General features: G+C 42.3%; 1 protein-coding gene across 2 annotated transcripts; it reads left to right on the top strand.

The window, feature by feature from the left end:
• Positions 1–13: 13 nt before the first annotated feature.
• TRMT6 (tRNA methyltransferase 6 non-catalytic subunit) lies at positions 14–11,428 on the top strand. Of its 2 annotated transcripts, XM_081148959.1 has the most exons (11): positions 14–367; positions 2,897–3,024; positions 4,519–4,628; positions 5,164–5,255; positions 5,384–5,467; positions 5,730–5,854; positions 6,604–6,962; positions 7,336–7,421; positions 8,035–8,137; positions 8,238–8,324; positions 9,672–11,428. In XM_081148959.1, exons 1-11 carry the CDS (start codon positions 240–242, stop codon positions 9,861–9,863), a joined length of 1,494 nt encoding a protein of 497 aa, XP_081005085.1. In that variant the 5' UTR covers positions 14–239; the 3' UTR covers positions 9,864–11,428. The 2 variants fall into 2 exon arrangements, with proteins under 2 accessions (XP_081005085.1, XP_081005086.1); XM_081148960.1 differs by lacking the exons at positions 2,897–3,024; positions 4,519–4,628 and having other exon boundaries at positions 102–367.
• Positions 11,429–14,878: the final 3,450 nt, after the last annotated feature.

Genomic DNA, 14,878 nt, shown 5'->3' with positions numbered 1-14,878 from the left:
AGAGTGCAGTCAATCAAGGAGTTCGGCCAGACGGAAAGCCTGAGGCTCCCGGAAGCTGTGCGGAGGAGCTGACCGGAAAGCGGAAGCGGCGCTCAGCACGTGGGGGCGGTGCCGGTCGGAGGCTTCTGCGTCCTCTGTGTTTGTGGGAACTGAAGCTGGCTGCCGCTACCGCTGAGGGCGAGGGGCGCGGGACGGGGCGCTGGAGAGCGGCTGCGGAGTTTGGAGACCCGCTGGGCGTCATGGAGGGCTCGGGGGACCAGCCGGACCCACAGCCACCGCATCCCGGGGACCACCGCATCCGCGACGGCGACTTCGTGGTGCTGAAACGGGAAGATGTATTCAAAGCAGTGCAAGTCCAGCGGAGAAAGTGAGTCAGGTCGCTGACCTTAGGGGTACAACGCCCCATCTTCTAGATACCCCCTGTCTTCAGGTCTTCCCACATACCGCTCTCAGCAGGCTCCCAGTCTTGGCTCTCTGGATCCTCAGCTCCCTCTCTAGTTACCTCCTGTCAGATCTTCCCACGGAGGTTTTCCCTCAGGATCCCATGTTCGGCCCTCAGGGTCTCCCCTACCCCTCCTGTCTATGCAGAGTCCGCCTTCCATGGTCTCATGCCCGGCCCTCTGCCTTCAGCATTCTCCTCAGTCTTTCCATAGAGTTCCTTTTCCACTTTTGGCCCTGGAGTGCTCGGGTACCCCCGCTCACCTCACCTGTCCTGGGGCTCTTCCCCTAGGTTCTTAAGATCTCTCCTGTTTTCTCACAGCACCCACCCTTCACCCTCTGATCTCATCCACCCTTCTCCCGTTGACCCTTCCTCCCTAATCCCTCAGCCAGGTTCAATCCCACAAAAATGAAACCTCTCCGACCTTCTGTGGTCTTCTGGGCTCTTCTCTCTACCTGAAAGGACTACCTGTCTACACTGGATAGCTTCCTATAGAATGTGTGATCACTGTAAGATTCCAAGTTTTACACCAGGGCATGTGTGGTTTGTTCAAGTTAAATCGCCCAAATGCAGTTTGCTCAAGGTCTCAGAACTTGAAGTTAGGTTTGGTTTGTGAACCTGCAGGTTAATTACCACTCTGATTTAGTATTAGAAGAGTGGGGAATTTGATAACTTTTAGCAGGGGTGGTGAGGTTGCTAAGTCCCAATTGCTTATTAATGGTGAAAATGTATTGGGGTGTTTTGGTTAATTATCTGAAAAGTGCAACCAAGCTTTCTTTTGAATTGGGTTGTTAAAGTGCTTTTGACAAAGATGTAAGTTCAATGCAGTGTCAAGAAAACAGCTAGCAGACCATGAGTCTAGGGATTGTGAGACTTGGAATTTGTGATAAGTGCTCAGTTCAGATGAATTATTTCACTTTTTTGTAACTGGTATTGAAAGTGAAATAGATGTCATAAGAAAATAGTCTAGTGACAGTCCCCAGAGCACCAAATAATGACAACCAAGCTTTTTTGCACAAGCACTAATCCACTAAAGAAAAATAATACAAGTGGAGAGGGATTTTAGTCCAGAAATGTAACATCTGCACCAGCGTTAAGGCATTTTTAAATTTTCCGTTGATAAAATATTCATTTTGGTGGTTGAAATTAGAGAAATTTTATAATATAGTCATCATTACTACAGTATTTTTGTATGTGTCTTCCAGGAATCAGAGTTCTTATCAATGTGGGCGGTGTCCTGAAGCTAGGCAGGACTTACTGAGACCCATTGGTCTTTGGAAGACTGTATGATATAGTGAAAAAAACACACACCAGGCTTTGGGGGCAGGCAGACTTGGATTTGAATCCTAGTTTCCACTTTTTACTGTGAATCTTGGACAAGACACTTTTCTGTGAGCCTCAGATTGCTCACCTAGAAAGAGCTGTACCCCAGGATAGCTGCAAGAATTAAACCAAAAAGCATGAAACTCCTGGCATATACTCCCTAGCTCCTGATTGACACTCAGCAGATGTTAGTTTTCTTCTTAAGAAAGGAAAGGTTTTGGTTTTTGTGGGATTTCCCTGTAAAATTGTAATAAGATAAAAATCTGAACAGTGGGATCTTGTTTGTGATGGGCCATTCTCAATAAATGTTATTCTCACCGAGAAGAAAAAAAAAAATCTGGAGAATGGGAAAAGCTAAAATCATCTGGTCCTCAGCAGAACACCATCAGTGTTAGGAACCATTTCCAAATGTATGTAATGTCAGTAATGTTTATTTGTAAATGTAATTTTCTTTTACTAGATAATTTTCAAGGAAAATTTAGGCTTGGGAATTAGTTAAATCCCTGTCACCTCAATGATTGTTCAGTTTTGAGATCTTTTTATGTAAGTTGTGAGGAGTGTCGGTGTGTGCCAGTCGCCTGGCAATCTTGGCAACCCTTTATGCTATTTAGGAAGTCTGCAAAGCCTGTCAGACTGTGCTAATTGGAGTCAGACCAGTCCAGCTGCTGTGTCTCAGTGGTTGAGTGTCAACCTATGAGCCAGGAGGTCACCGGTTCAATTCCCTGTCAGGGCACATGCCCGGGCTGTGGGTTGCCGGCTTGATCCCCGGTGAGGGGCCTGCAGGAGGCAGCCAATCAATGTTTCTCTCTCATCAATGTTTCTATCTCTCTGTCCCTCTCCCTTCCTCTCTCTAAAACCAATTTAAAACACACACACACACAAAGTATTTTAATTGGAGTTAGATCAGTGCCTCAGAAGAGGACTGTCTTGTTTCTCATTTCAAAGTCAGTGTTTATGTGGCCTTGTTGTTAATGTTGCCTCTGCCCCAACCTGATTCTTTCTAGTTCATGTTCAGATATAATGCTGTACATTGCCCTTCGTGTAGATCAGTTTTGAAATAAACTAGGTTGAACATATCTTTTCTATACAGAATGCAAATGAGATTTAGCTAATTGAATGCATTTTCTTCCCCAGAAAAGTAACTTTTGAAAAACAGTGGTTCTATCTGGATAACGTCATTGGCCATAGTTATGGAACCACATTTGAAGTGACCAATGGAGGAAGTCTTCAGCCTACGAAGAAAAAGGAAGAGCCTACTTCAGGTGCACTACTTCGGTGTATGAAATAGGTGCTCTTGAGCTGGCTAGTCAGAAATCTGCCAACCCCAATTAGTGCTAAAGTGCTAACCCAGCCAATCTCCAAAGAAATCTAAACTCATAATCTAAGAACTAGCATGGTGGAATGAAGCAAGGTCTGCCTTTGGCTTTGAGGTGCTTGAATTCTGGCTCCAGCCCATCATTAACGAACTCTCTGACCTTGGGCCAGGCATTTAATCCCATGAGTCCTTGCTGCTTCAGTGTAAGAGCAGATGCAGAGGTCTGTCAGTGCCCAGAAGCTAAGTAAAAGCTTTGAGGTAGTTAACATATTGGGTGGAGATTAAGAGGTCTGGCTTTGAATTGAATTCAGCTGACTAGGTTTAAGTTTCAGCTCTATTATTTGCCTTGTAACCTTGGACAAGTTATTTGGTTTCTATAAGTCTTATATCCTCATCTGTAAAATGGAGCTATAAACATTTAATACCTAGGCTATAGGGAGCATTGTCATATGACACATAAAAAGTTCTTAATAGTGCTTTGCTTATAGTAAAGCCCCCATAATTTTAGCTGTTATTATTAACTAAAATACTTAAATAAATATTGATAAAACATTTTATTAATAAAGTAGATATTCTTAAATAATTTTAAAATTAAATAATTAAAATACTATTAAAGTTCTGGTTCAAACCAGTTAGTTAAATATTTTTAAGTTGGCATCCCTGTTTTTATCAAGTACCAAACATATTGGTACTTGGTTAGTCATTGATTAGTCATTGCCATTATAGCAGTTCATGAGATGGATCATCTCATAAAATTTATGAGTGGGGAACACCAAAAATAATCTAGTAGCTAAGCAAACAGCATAATTTCAGATGGTGATGTGTGCTATGAAGATGACAAAGCAGGGGGTTTATTGGAGGCTGATTGGATGAGGTGAGACTTGGCTAAGATGATGAGCTCAGCCCTGAGTGATGGAATGGATCCATCCACTCACATCTGTCAGCATTGCAGGCAGAGGGAGCAGCAGTTACCAAAGCCCTGCAGTGGAACCATGCTTAAGGGCTTGGGAACAGAAAGAAGGGCAATGCAGTTGAGTATGGGGTCAAAAATGAGGCCAGAGAAAGGTAGCCAGGGGTCAGATCATATACAACTTTGCAGGTCATCTTTGGATTATATTCTAATTGCTACAGGAAGCCATGATTTTGTGCATCAGAATAGATGAGCCAATTTGCATTTTAAAGAGAACCCTGGTGTCCAGGTGGATTGTATAGGGCCAAGAGTGGGAGCAGGAAGGTGAGTTAGAGGCTTAGAGTAGTCATGGCAAGATAGGATAGTAGTAGCTGAGGTGGAACCGGAAGACAAATTTGCATGTACATTCCAGTAGAACTGGAAGGCCAAAATTGAGTGGCTGATGGGCTGGATGTGGAAATGAACTTAGAAGAAGGAAGATTTTAAAATAATTTCAGATCATAAATGTCATAAAGCAATTTCCTTCCTTAGAGACCAAAGAAGCGGGCACTGATAATCGAAATATAGTTGATGATGGGAAATCTCAGAAACTTACTCAAGATGACATAAAAGCTTTAAAGGACAAGGGCATTAAAGGAGAGGTAATATTCAAAGGATATTGTGTTTTGTTTTTGTTTGGTATTCAGGGAATTGCTTGGTTTTTAAAGCAGAATTTACCTAAGGTAAAATGTAAACATACTGCATACTTGTTAGAAATAGCTTGGAATGTACATGCAATTCAGTATATCAAAAATTTCATTTCTTACATGTAGGAATGTAAGCGAATCACGTTGCTAATATTGTTAGCAAGAGAAAATTTAATAATGCATATTAGAGCTTAACTTTATTTTCAGTAATGTTTTCAGCCAGTGTCTTCAAGAATGACAGTTTCCTTTCCCTCGCTTCTTTTTATTGTATATCTCTGTTCTTTTATCTTGGTTTAAATGGAGTTATAAAGTACTTGTATTTTAATGCACATTCTAGAGTAAAAAACTACAAAGTTCATCCATGTGGACTTCTGTGGAAAAGGGACTGGAGAATCAGACCTTTGGATACATTCTGGGGTAAGAAACCTTTGAGGTGATCTGTTCTGTGAGAATAAAACATCAGGAAATCTGCTTGCTCCCTTTCTCATAGGAAATAGTGCAGCAGTTAATTGAAAATAGCACAACATTCCGAGACAAGACAGAATTTGCTCAAGATAAATATATTAAAAAGAAGAAAAAGAAGTAAGTTTTTGTTTGAAAAAGAAGGGAACATGAAACCTTTTTGTAGATTTTAAAAACATATTGCTAAAAATAAAATATTTTTTTTAACCAGTTTTTAACAATTGGCGTTCTGTTTTTTCTTCCCCCAGATATGAAGCCATCGTTACTATTGTGAAGCCATCCACCCGCATCCTTTCCATTATGTATTATGCCAGAGAACCTGGAAAAATTAAGTACGCGTTGTTTTCTTTCAAACGTGTAATTGGGGGAAATTTTATCCTTAAAAAAGTCATGATTTTAAGTAAAATGAAAAGCTTGCTCGCCTGATAAAGTATCCCCTACTTCATAAATTTTACGTTCTTTTTACTATCACCTCCAAAGCAATTGATAATCTTATCAACATACTTTATGAAACAAACAAAACTTGAAAAATGGTAATTAAAAGAACAGGCCTTGCTTAGCTAAAAATGAGTGAATCATTCATTTTTTTTTTAGCCACATGAGATACGATACACTAGCCCAGATGTTGACATTGGGAAATATTCGTGCTGGCAATAAAATGATAGTAATGGAAACATGTGCAGGCTTAGTGCTGGGTGCAATGATGGAACGAATGGGAGGTAAGTTTTAACATTTTCAAGTTCATGATTTGAGCAGAGGAGTCTAAGTAAAAAATGTAACTCATGGAAAATGATGTTGAATTACTGTGAGGTTATTGAAATGACTTGGGCCTGCACAGCACCAGTCCCCGGGACCGTCCTGCACAGCCCACATCTCCCAGCCTGTGCTGTGTTGGCACACCCAGATGGCAGTTGTGCTTCCCAGCTTCTGTAGCAGTGGGGATGGTTCTCAAGCCTGTGGCTGGCTAAGACCTCCAGGGCAGTGGTTTCAGTAAACTCTTGGATAGCTGGTGCTCATCTTATTGGCCTGAATTGAGTGGGAGAAATACTAGGGATGTATTTTCTCCCGGAAGATACAACCCAGCCTGATTTGCCTGCCCTTTCTCTGACACATAGACTATAAGAACTTTTAACTGCCTTGTTTGAAAGTAATGGCACTGGACTTGGGGAAGCTGGACTGGGGAGAACCAGTTACCAATCATGTGACATCCAAATTTACACAGTCCCAAGGTTTTACTGTAGTATCAAGTAGGGGCAAGCTTGTTTAAGACTTCCTATTTATCTGTTTTGGAATTATATCCATTGGGAATATTCTTAGACTCCAAACTCCCAGAGGAGCTACATCATCTGTCAGCCTCTGAACAGTCAAGTAGAGGGACCTTCAGTCTTCTTACTGTGATGGACCCTGAGGATTTGCAAAATCTAGAGTCACCTTCATCAAGGGATGTTTGTTTCTTTTATCTGTTCAGGTTTTGGCTCCATTATTCAGCTGTACCCTGGAGGTGGCCCAGTTCGGGCAGCCACAGCATGTTTTGGATTTCCGAAATCTTTCCTCAGTGGTCTTTATGAATTCCCCCTCAATAAAGTGGACAGTCTCCTAAATGGAACATTTTCTGCCGAGATGTTATCTTCAGAGCCAAAAGACAGTGCTTCGGTTGAAGAAAGTAATGGCACACTGGAGGAAAAACAGACTTCAGAACAAGAGAACGAAGACAGCATGGCAGAGGCCCCAGAGAGCACTCACCCCAAAGAACCAGAAACATTGGAAATTGTCTCTCAAAACCCAGAGTATAAGGAGCCTAAAGAGAGAGGAAGCAAAAAGGATTATGTAAGAATGTTAAAGAGTCCCCACTGCCCTCACAGTACTGCCCTCAGGGCCTCAGTTAATTTTATCTGAGCACTGAGATTTGATTTGGCTTTGCAGCATCAGCTCCCAAAATCATAAATATCACAACAGATGGAGAAAGAATGTGCATGTGGGTGCACACGTGTGGTATCTTTGGGATGGAGCTTTATGATACAGAAGCATTGTATATAGGTAGCTTAATGATGGTTTTATAACATGGGCTTGCTTTTGTGTTTTCAGCTTCCGAGTTTTTAGTCCGAGTTGATAAATATTGTTGAAATGTTTTGACAGAGCAGCATTTCCATAAGCCTTACTGAATGACCTCAGTACACTGTTGTTTTTATTTTTCTTGAAGATTCAGGAAAAGCAGAGGAGACAAGAAGAGCAGAGGAAAAGACATTTAGAGGCTGCCGCTCTGCTGAGTGAAAGGAACGCAGACGGGTGCGTTGATGAAAGAATGCAGGCAACATTGTGCTGCACACGGGCTCCGCTTCAAACAGATAAGCATTCTCTCTCTGCTTGTCTGCTTTGATTCTAGTGGGAGCAGAGAGGATAATTCTGTCTTGGGTTTTTTAAGAAAGGAGGCTGCATCTGGTGGAGGTGCGAAATTGGGCTGGTTTTAGAGTTTTTCAAGAAATTTGACATTTCTCTGATGGTGGTGCATCAGCTGGGGCTGTGTAGTCCCGCCTCAGTGCGGGTGGCGGGGCATTCAGATTGATAGGAAACTGGCTAATGCGAGGGCTGAGGAGACCCACCAGGGAGAGATTCAGGTGCCTGCAAAGCCAGCATCACACTGTTGGATTTGTTTCCAGATGATTTTTTAAATCAAGAATGTTAAATGCTACTTAGAGTTGCCAAGCACCATGAGAGCTTATAATTCAGTTTGTGTTTCCCAGAAATTAATAGCTCATGATTTTATTTGGGATTTCTGGAATATATAAAGCTCTTCGTTGTATAAGTCACGCAAATAAATGTTATCATTTTAGATGTATTTTAAAACATATGCTTCATCTTGGGGGCATAAAGAGTAATATATTCAACATCTTTCTTGCAGTTTAATTGTAGCTAGTCGTTTCCATCCCACTCCACTGCTGCTATCGTTGCTTGACTTCGTGGCCCCTTCAAGGCCTTTTGTGGTCTACTGTCAGTATAAAGAGGTAATACTAACGTGGAATAGAGGGGATTCTTGTATCCGAATGTTGAGTCTCAAATCCTGGCCCTAGAAGTAATTCTTAACAACTTTCTTTATGCCTCCAGCCTCTGTTGGAGTGCTACACAAAACTTCGGGAAAGAGGAGGGGTCATCAACCTCAGGTTGTCTGAAACCTGGCTCAGAAATTACCAGGTACGTGTTCTTATAGCCAGTCCTTGGAGCTGCTCTCCTGAGTCTTTTGCTCTCTGCAGTAGTGCTGGAAATTGTTAAATACAGATATCCCTATTTCTGTCTAGAGGTGAAGTCTCATGCCTGTGACTCACAGAGAGGGCCTGATCTTTCCTGACCTTTCTTTCTCCGTTCATGTCAGGGTCTGTTGCTCTGTAACTCCAGTCCAGGGACATTTAAATTGCAAACTATTGTGGTTGTGTTTACTCAAGGCCTCAAGATCACTGTGGAGGGAATAACTAATAATAGCAAGATCCCCAAGCCAAGAGAGTGACCCTCTCATATCTGCTTGGATGTCTTTACAGCAAGTTTTCAGGATTTAATGGTGGGTTCCATGTCAGTTCAGGTCCTCTAGAAGGCATATGTCAAGATGGAATTAGAAGTATAAGAGATTTTATCAGGGAAGATGCCTTTGAAAGATAAGGGGGGGAGGGAGTGGGATTAGGCAGGGAGAGTCATCAGACATGATACAGATCTGGTGCCTGTGAAAGGGGTGGTAGGGGAGAAAAAACATGCAGTGCTGCTCTGAGAAAGTGTCAGCCAGGATCACCGGGAGCCCTAGAGCTAAGACGTTCATGGAGATGTAGCTGCTGGACATTAAAGGAGCTCTGTGTTGGGCAGAAGTGGTGTAGTCCTGGTAGCCATACCCAGTTACCAATTTGGAACAGCCGTAGGGCCTCCCTAGAAGTGAAAGCTACAGCAGATCCCAAAGGAGCAGCTGCTAGAGACTTTCTGCTGCTTGAAATCCTCACAGCCTGTTCCCTCTTGAGAGATCTGAGAGAACACCTCCATATGCCACAGGCCCTGCCCTTCTGCTGGGACATCTTGCTTAATACAGGACATTACAACCCTGGCCATCCTGCCCTTCATGGCAGCCACCTCATTTAGCTGTGGGAGTAGGAGAGAAGTCTTGTCAGTCAGCAGGGCGTTAGGAAAGGGAGGCTCTGGTGTATGTCCAGCAGCTACATTTCCATGGACTCAAGCCCTGCCGTTGGCCGTGAAACGTCCTAGAGCCAAGGGGAAGAAAGCTACTCCCAGGCCCAGAGCACTAAACAAATCATTAGCCACCAGAAACTTGCTTCAGGTTTAAGGGAAACAGCTTCAGTTTTATTTTTCACAAGAAAATCACTAAAACCAACTTAGGTACTTTTACCAGCACTGTCATTTAAAGGAAGGAGCTCCTTAGGAATTGGTCCATTTAAATCTTCCAAAGAATCTGTCATTTAAATTCTTGTTTCTGGCATGTTTATTGTTAGCATGTACTTCACCTGCTTAGGAAAACATGAGTGTCTATCTTTCTGTCTTGATTAGGTTTTGCCAGATCGAAGTCATCCCAAACTCCTGATGAGTGGAGGCGGAGGGTACCTTCTCTCAGGCTTCACTGTTGCCATGGACAACCTTAAAGCAGACCCCAGTCTCAAATCCAACTCGAGTACTTTAGAATTACACAAGACTGAAGAGCCAGCAGCTAAAAAACGGAAATGCCCAGAATCTGACTCTTAACCTTTCAAAAGTTGCTTTGATTTTGTTCTCAGGCATTATACAGTTAGTAATTGAACTTTAAATGTTGTTACTAATTGTTTTTTCATATCCTAAGAATAAGATCATGTCTGTACACCTGTTTCTGGGAAAGATAAGCCTTTTGTTCACCTCTGACAGGTGGGGTTGGTCTGTCAAAACCTTGAGCCAAAGTACCCAAGCCTGTCTATGCAGTGCACTGGGATATAGCCAATTCTGTTTATTTCACAGCACTGCTCTAAGTCCTTTGAGTACTCTGCTGTGTTAAGCTAAGTGGAGTAACACAGCATAGCTAAAACTCGGTGGGTACTTAAAGGAAGGAATTTGCAGAAGAAATTTCCCTGTTCATTCCACCCTCTGCAACCTAAGCAATACAGATGTGTGTGTGTTAGATTTACAGTGCCAAAATATCCACCCTGTGCCCTGCAGTGGGAGAAACTTTTTTAAAGTGCCAGAGTTTTTAATTTTTAATAGTTCACAACCTAGGAACATCGAGTATTTATTTTATTGCTTTTTTTTTTGTTGATAGAAAGGTGTAGTAGGGTACTTTTTTGCATTAATTTACCAATCTCCTCATTCTTTGTTCCAAATAAAATGACTAGAATATTTTGCATACTATTCAATTAAAGGAAACAAAGGGGTTTTTCCCTCCCTAGAGACTTATGGAGATAGAGAGATGGGTGATAGATTGATAGATGATAGATAGATAGATAGATAGATAGATAGATAGATAGATAGATAGATAGATAGATAGATGATAGATAGATAGATAGATAGATGATAGATAGATAGATAATAGATAGATAGATGATAGATAGATAGACAGATAGACAGATAAAGACATACCTGTGTACAGTAAGTCCTCATTTAACATTGTCAGTAGATTCTTTGACTTTAAGCAAAATGATGTATATGGAAACCAGTTTTACCATAGGCTAGTTCATACAAACAAGAGTTCTTATGGCATCTCATCAATGTTATAATGAAATGATACTGAGGAAATGAGTGTTATTTGAGGACCTGCTGTATATGGATGTTGGAATATACTCATACCTATAGGTATTTATATATATACACACGGACACAGACAGAATGCACTATCTCTGAACTCTGACAAAGTTTAGTGCAGGGCTTAGACCAGTTCTCATTGCATTAGTGTCACTCCTTGTCAAATGTATTTTAAAGTGCCTTTTTTGGTGATTATTAATGCTGGTTTGTTGAGCTCTGGCATGATTAGGTGGTTAGTCTTTCTAAGCTCTGAAAAAATATAATCACATTATTTGGTCATCTGCTACAGCCAAGAAAAGTGTTTGAAGTAAGCCAAGGCTCTTGTGCATGAGTCTTGCCCACTAAACACGCTCGCTGTGTGTATTGTTCATGTTACAGTATAGATGCAGATTACCCCGCGAGGAGCATCTCAGAAAAAATGAAATTGTTTTTCCTAACAGCATGTACTATTCTGATAATGGCCAATGTGATTACCAAGTGCAGTTTTGATTCCTTTTTCTTAAAAAAGTTGCTTTTAAAGAATAAAACTGTTTCCTACCATGATCTGTTGGACTGACGTTAATGATGCCATCTGTGACACCGAATTCATGGGCTTTCAGCGGATTGTGACACATGGTCTGTGTAAGAAAACATGTCCTGAGCGGCACCTCGCTGATCATGTCTTTGCAAACAGCCCTTACAGTTGTCACCAACATACAACCAGTCAAGTTTCGTCAAGGGGAACACAACGTGCACAGACTGCATTCAGTCAGTGTCTGGTCTCCACTGGTCACTGTTAGAACCATCTCCTCCTTGGGACTTAGCCAGTTTCCAAGTTCCATCCCATTCCATTCAATCTGGGGATCTGCACTACGGAGGCCCTGTGCCCACGTAGGTGCCCCTGGAGTTGATTTGTGGACTGATCTCATGCACCAGCAGCAAGTTAACTCTAACCTTAACAAATTATTTTTTTTAATGTTTTATTGATTTCAGAGAGGAAGGGAGAGGGAGAGAAACAGAAACATCAATGATGAGAGTCATTGATCGGCTGCCTCCTGCATGCCCCCGACTGGGGATCAAGCCCATAACCCGGGCATGTGCCCTGACAGGGAATCAAACCGCAATCTCCTGGATCAGAGGTCGATGCTCAAACCACTGAGCACACCAGCCGGGCTTAAAAAGTTATTCTCTCAATATAGTTTATTTCACCTTTGAGTACTGATTAATTAATTAATTAGTGGTTTGAAAACTTAGTGTGCATCAGGGCCTGGCCAGTGTGGCTCAATGGAGAAACTAGGAGACGTGCATTTTTGCCTGCTGCCTCTGCCCTGAGCTGTGGGGAGCACTGTGGAGGTGCGTGCGTGTACACTGTTAAAAACTGCTGCTTTGCTACGTATCTGTGGGTCTCATGGACCCAAGCCCCATTGGCTTTCAGAGCGAGGTGTCTTGGGAGGCCATCCTCAAGTGAGAGTCTTAAAAGTTGGGGTGCTAGAAGAAGCTAGGAGTTGAAGGGTTCCCTCTCAATTGTTTGGCACTGTGCCACAGTTGGGTTTATGCCAAGAGTGTGTCTCAGCCTTTTCTACCCGCTTCAATACGGGCATTTTCTCATTCATCTGATGTGTAGAAGTTGCTTAGCTAGTTTCTGGATTTCTCTCAGAATGAGTTGCTCTGCGCATGGCTGTACACTCAGTGTGCCCATGGGAGGAAGGACTTTTAGAACACCCCCCCTCCACGCTGCCATCTTGGTCCCCTCATATGATGCAAATCTTATATTTTTAATACATACAAACTTGAAAAAGATTTAGGGTGCTTGCATTTTGTTTTAAAGCATTGGTTATAAATATTGCAAGAGCAACACAATACTAAAAAGCATTGCCTAAAAATCTAATCATTAAGATTCATGCTGTTCTAAATCAGCGATTTTCAGCTGGTGGGTGTGCCGCAAGAACTTTTAAAACATGCAATACCTGACTGTTTAGTCAGGGGCACTAACCTCTTTTTCCTTAGACTGTCAAATAATAAAATGACAACAGCCAACATAGCAATAGCTGTCCAATGTGAATGAATCAAAATTATACCTATTTTTTGTCAGATCAGCAAAAAATACATATTTTTGGTGTCCTGCAGAATTTTAGTAATTAGTTTACATGTGCCCTGAGATGAAAGAGGTTGAAAATCACTGTTGTAATTGTCCCTGATTTTGGAATGTTTCTAAGTGCAGTTCTAGAAAGGACCCAAGTGTAACTAATTTCTTTACTTGAAATATAATGTTGCCTCTAGGCTAGTACTAATTTTTGTAAAATAGATTACAGATTTTTTTCTTGGACTTAACTATCTAGCACAGGTCAGATGGCAAAGAAATATAAGTGCCTGAATAGCTACTTACAGAGCAACTGATAAGCTGGTGACTATCCCCATTGACATATATTAGGTACTCCCTGCTTTTTGGCAAAATCTTGGAAGCATAGGAAATATCATATTACCTCCCTCCCCTTTTTTTTGCCTCTTACAGTTCCACTAAAATCTGGGCTTTAGGCATTTAACTGAGATACTAAAACAAGACTAGAAAGATCCTGACATTTCAATTTCACGTTGACAAGGTAACAAGGCATTAAAGAAATTTTGTGAGTGGGCTCAATCTGTTTTAGTGATGTCACTCTAAACCAACAAACTGTAAACAGTACAGAAATTAATCCAGATGGTGGAGGGAAGGAGAACAGAGGTTCCTCTGCCTTTTGGGAGTACTTGCCACAAATGAGTGGGTGATGGGGTCTCTCCCAGTTCTTTCCATCACCTGTGAGTGACATATGGTGACAGTCAAGGAAGAGAGCAGGCAAAAATAAGAAAAAATATGATTATATGATTGATTTACATCAGGGTCAGCAAACTACAGCCCACAGGCCCAATCTGGCTAACTGCCAGATTTTGGCATGGCCTCCAAGCTGAAAATGGTTTTTCTATTTTTAAATGGGTGACGGGGGAAAGCAAAAGAAGAATAGTTTTGTGACGTGTAAAAATTACATGACATTCAAATTGCAGGGCCCGTAAATGAAGGTTTAGTGGAGCACAGCCATGCTGGTTGGTTTATGTATTGTCCCCTGGCTGCTTTCATTCTATGGCAGAAGTGAATAGTTGTGAGTGAGACCATATGGCCCTCAAAGCCTAAAGTATGTGCTCCCTGGCTCTTTAAGAAAAAGCGTGCCGGCCATGGATTTTAGTGATTCTTCTGGGTCCCCCAGACCTGCTGGCAGCCTCTGACATGGTTGACCTCTCTCCTTGCTACAGTTTTCCTCACTTAGCTTCTAGGACAGCACTCTCCTGGTTTCCCTCCTGCCTTTCTGGTCTTTCTTCCTCCATCTCTGTTGCTGGTTCCTCATCACCTCTGAGGTGAATGTCTAGAAAAACATCGCACCAATTGGCTCACCAATTGCACCCCTTCACTTTTTTGTCTACTTTTTCCTACACTCGCTCCCTATGTGGAGGGATTTGGGAAATGATGAAAGGAAAAGATTGACCATGAGGTGGCAGTAGCACACATGCTTTATTGTATAAGGATTGATATCTGGCAGGTTTTGAAGTGGGGGGAGATGTCCCTCACAGCAGAAATCTGTCCTGAAGCTACACCTTAGAAGTAGAGGGGGGCAAAGGAACTCCCAGGGAGAGGGGAATTGGAGAGGTCCCTTCTGTGTCTAGCTATGCAGCTCAGCAGCGTGGAAGGGAGTTGCTGGGTCTGAGAACGCTGAGGGGAAGAAGTCATAAGGCTTGGAGTTTTATAACCACAAGATTTTATTTTATCAATGGCCAGCAGATGCTGGGTGTAGTTTTGTGGAGATATGCCAAGCAGGTGGGCTCTAAATGTCTAAACATTTGCTCATTGGGCCCGGCTAGGCGTGGCTCAGCGGTTGAGATCACTGTTCGATTCCCAGTCAGAGCACGTGCCCAGGTTGCAGGCTCGATCCCCAGTCGGGGGTGTGCAGGAGGAAGCTGACCAATGATGACTCTCATTATTGGTG

This window comes from Miniopterus schreibersii (assembly GCF_964146895.1).
Source record: "Miniopterus schreibersii genome assembly, chromosome: 10".
NCBI lineage: Eukaryota > Metazoa > Chordata > Mammalia > Chiroptera > Miniopteridae > Miniopterus > Miniopterus schreibersii.
The sequence above is the reverse complement of the archived record's forward strand: the minus strand, read 5'-3'. Positions and strand labels throughout refer to the sequence as shown.

Coding starts and splice junctions, on each gene's coding strand:
- TRMT6 (XM_081148959.1), top strand. CDS start 240: ATGGAGGGCTCGGGGGACCAGCCGGACCCACAGCCACCGCATCCCGGG. Junction 368..2,896: donor GTGCAAGTCCAGCGGAGAAA/GTGAGTCAGGTC, acceptor TTTCTTCCCCAG/AAAAGTAACTTTTGAAAAAC. Junction 3,025..4,518: donor AAAGGAAGAGCCTACTTCAG/GTGCACTACTTC, acceptor TTCCTTCCTTAG/AGACCAAAGAAGCGGGCACT.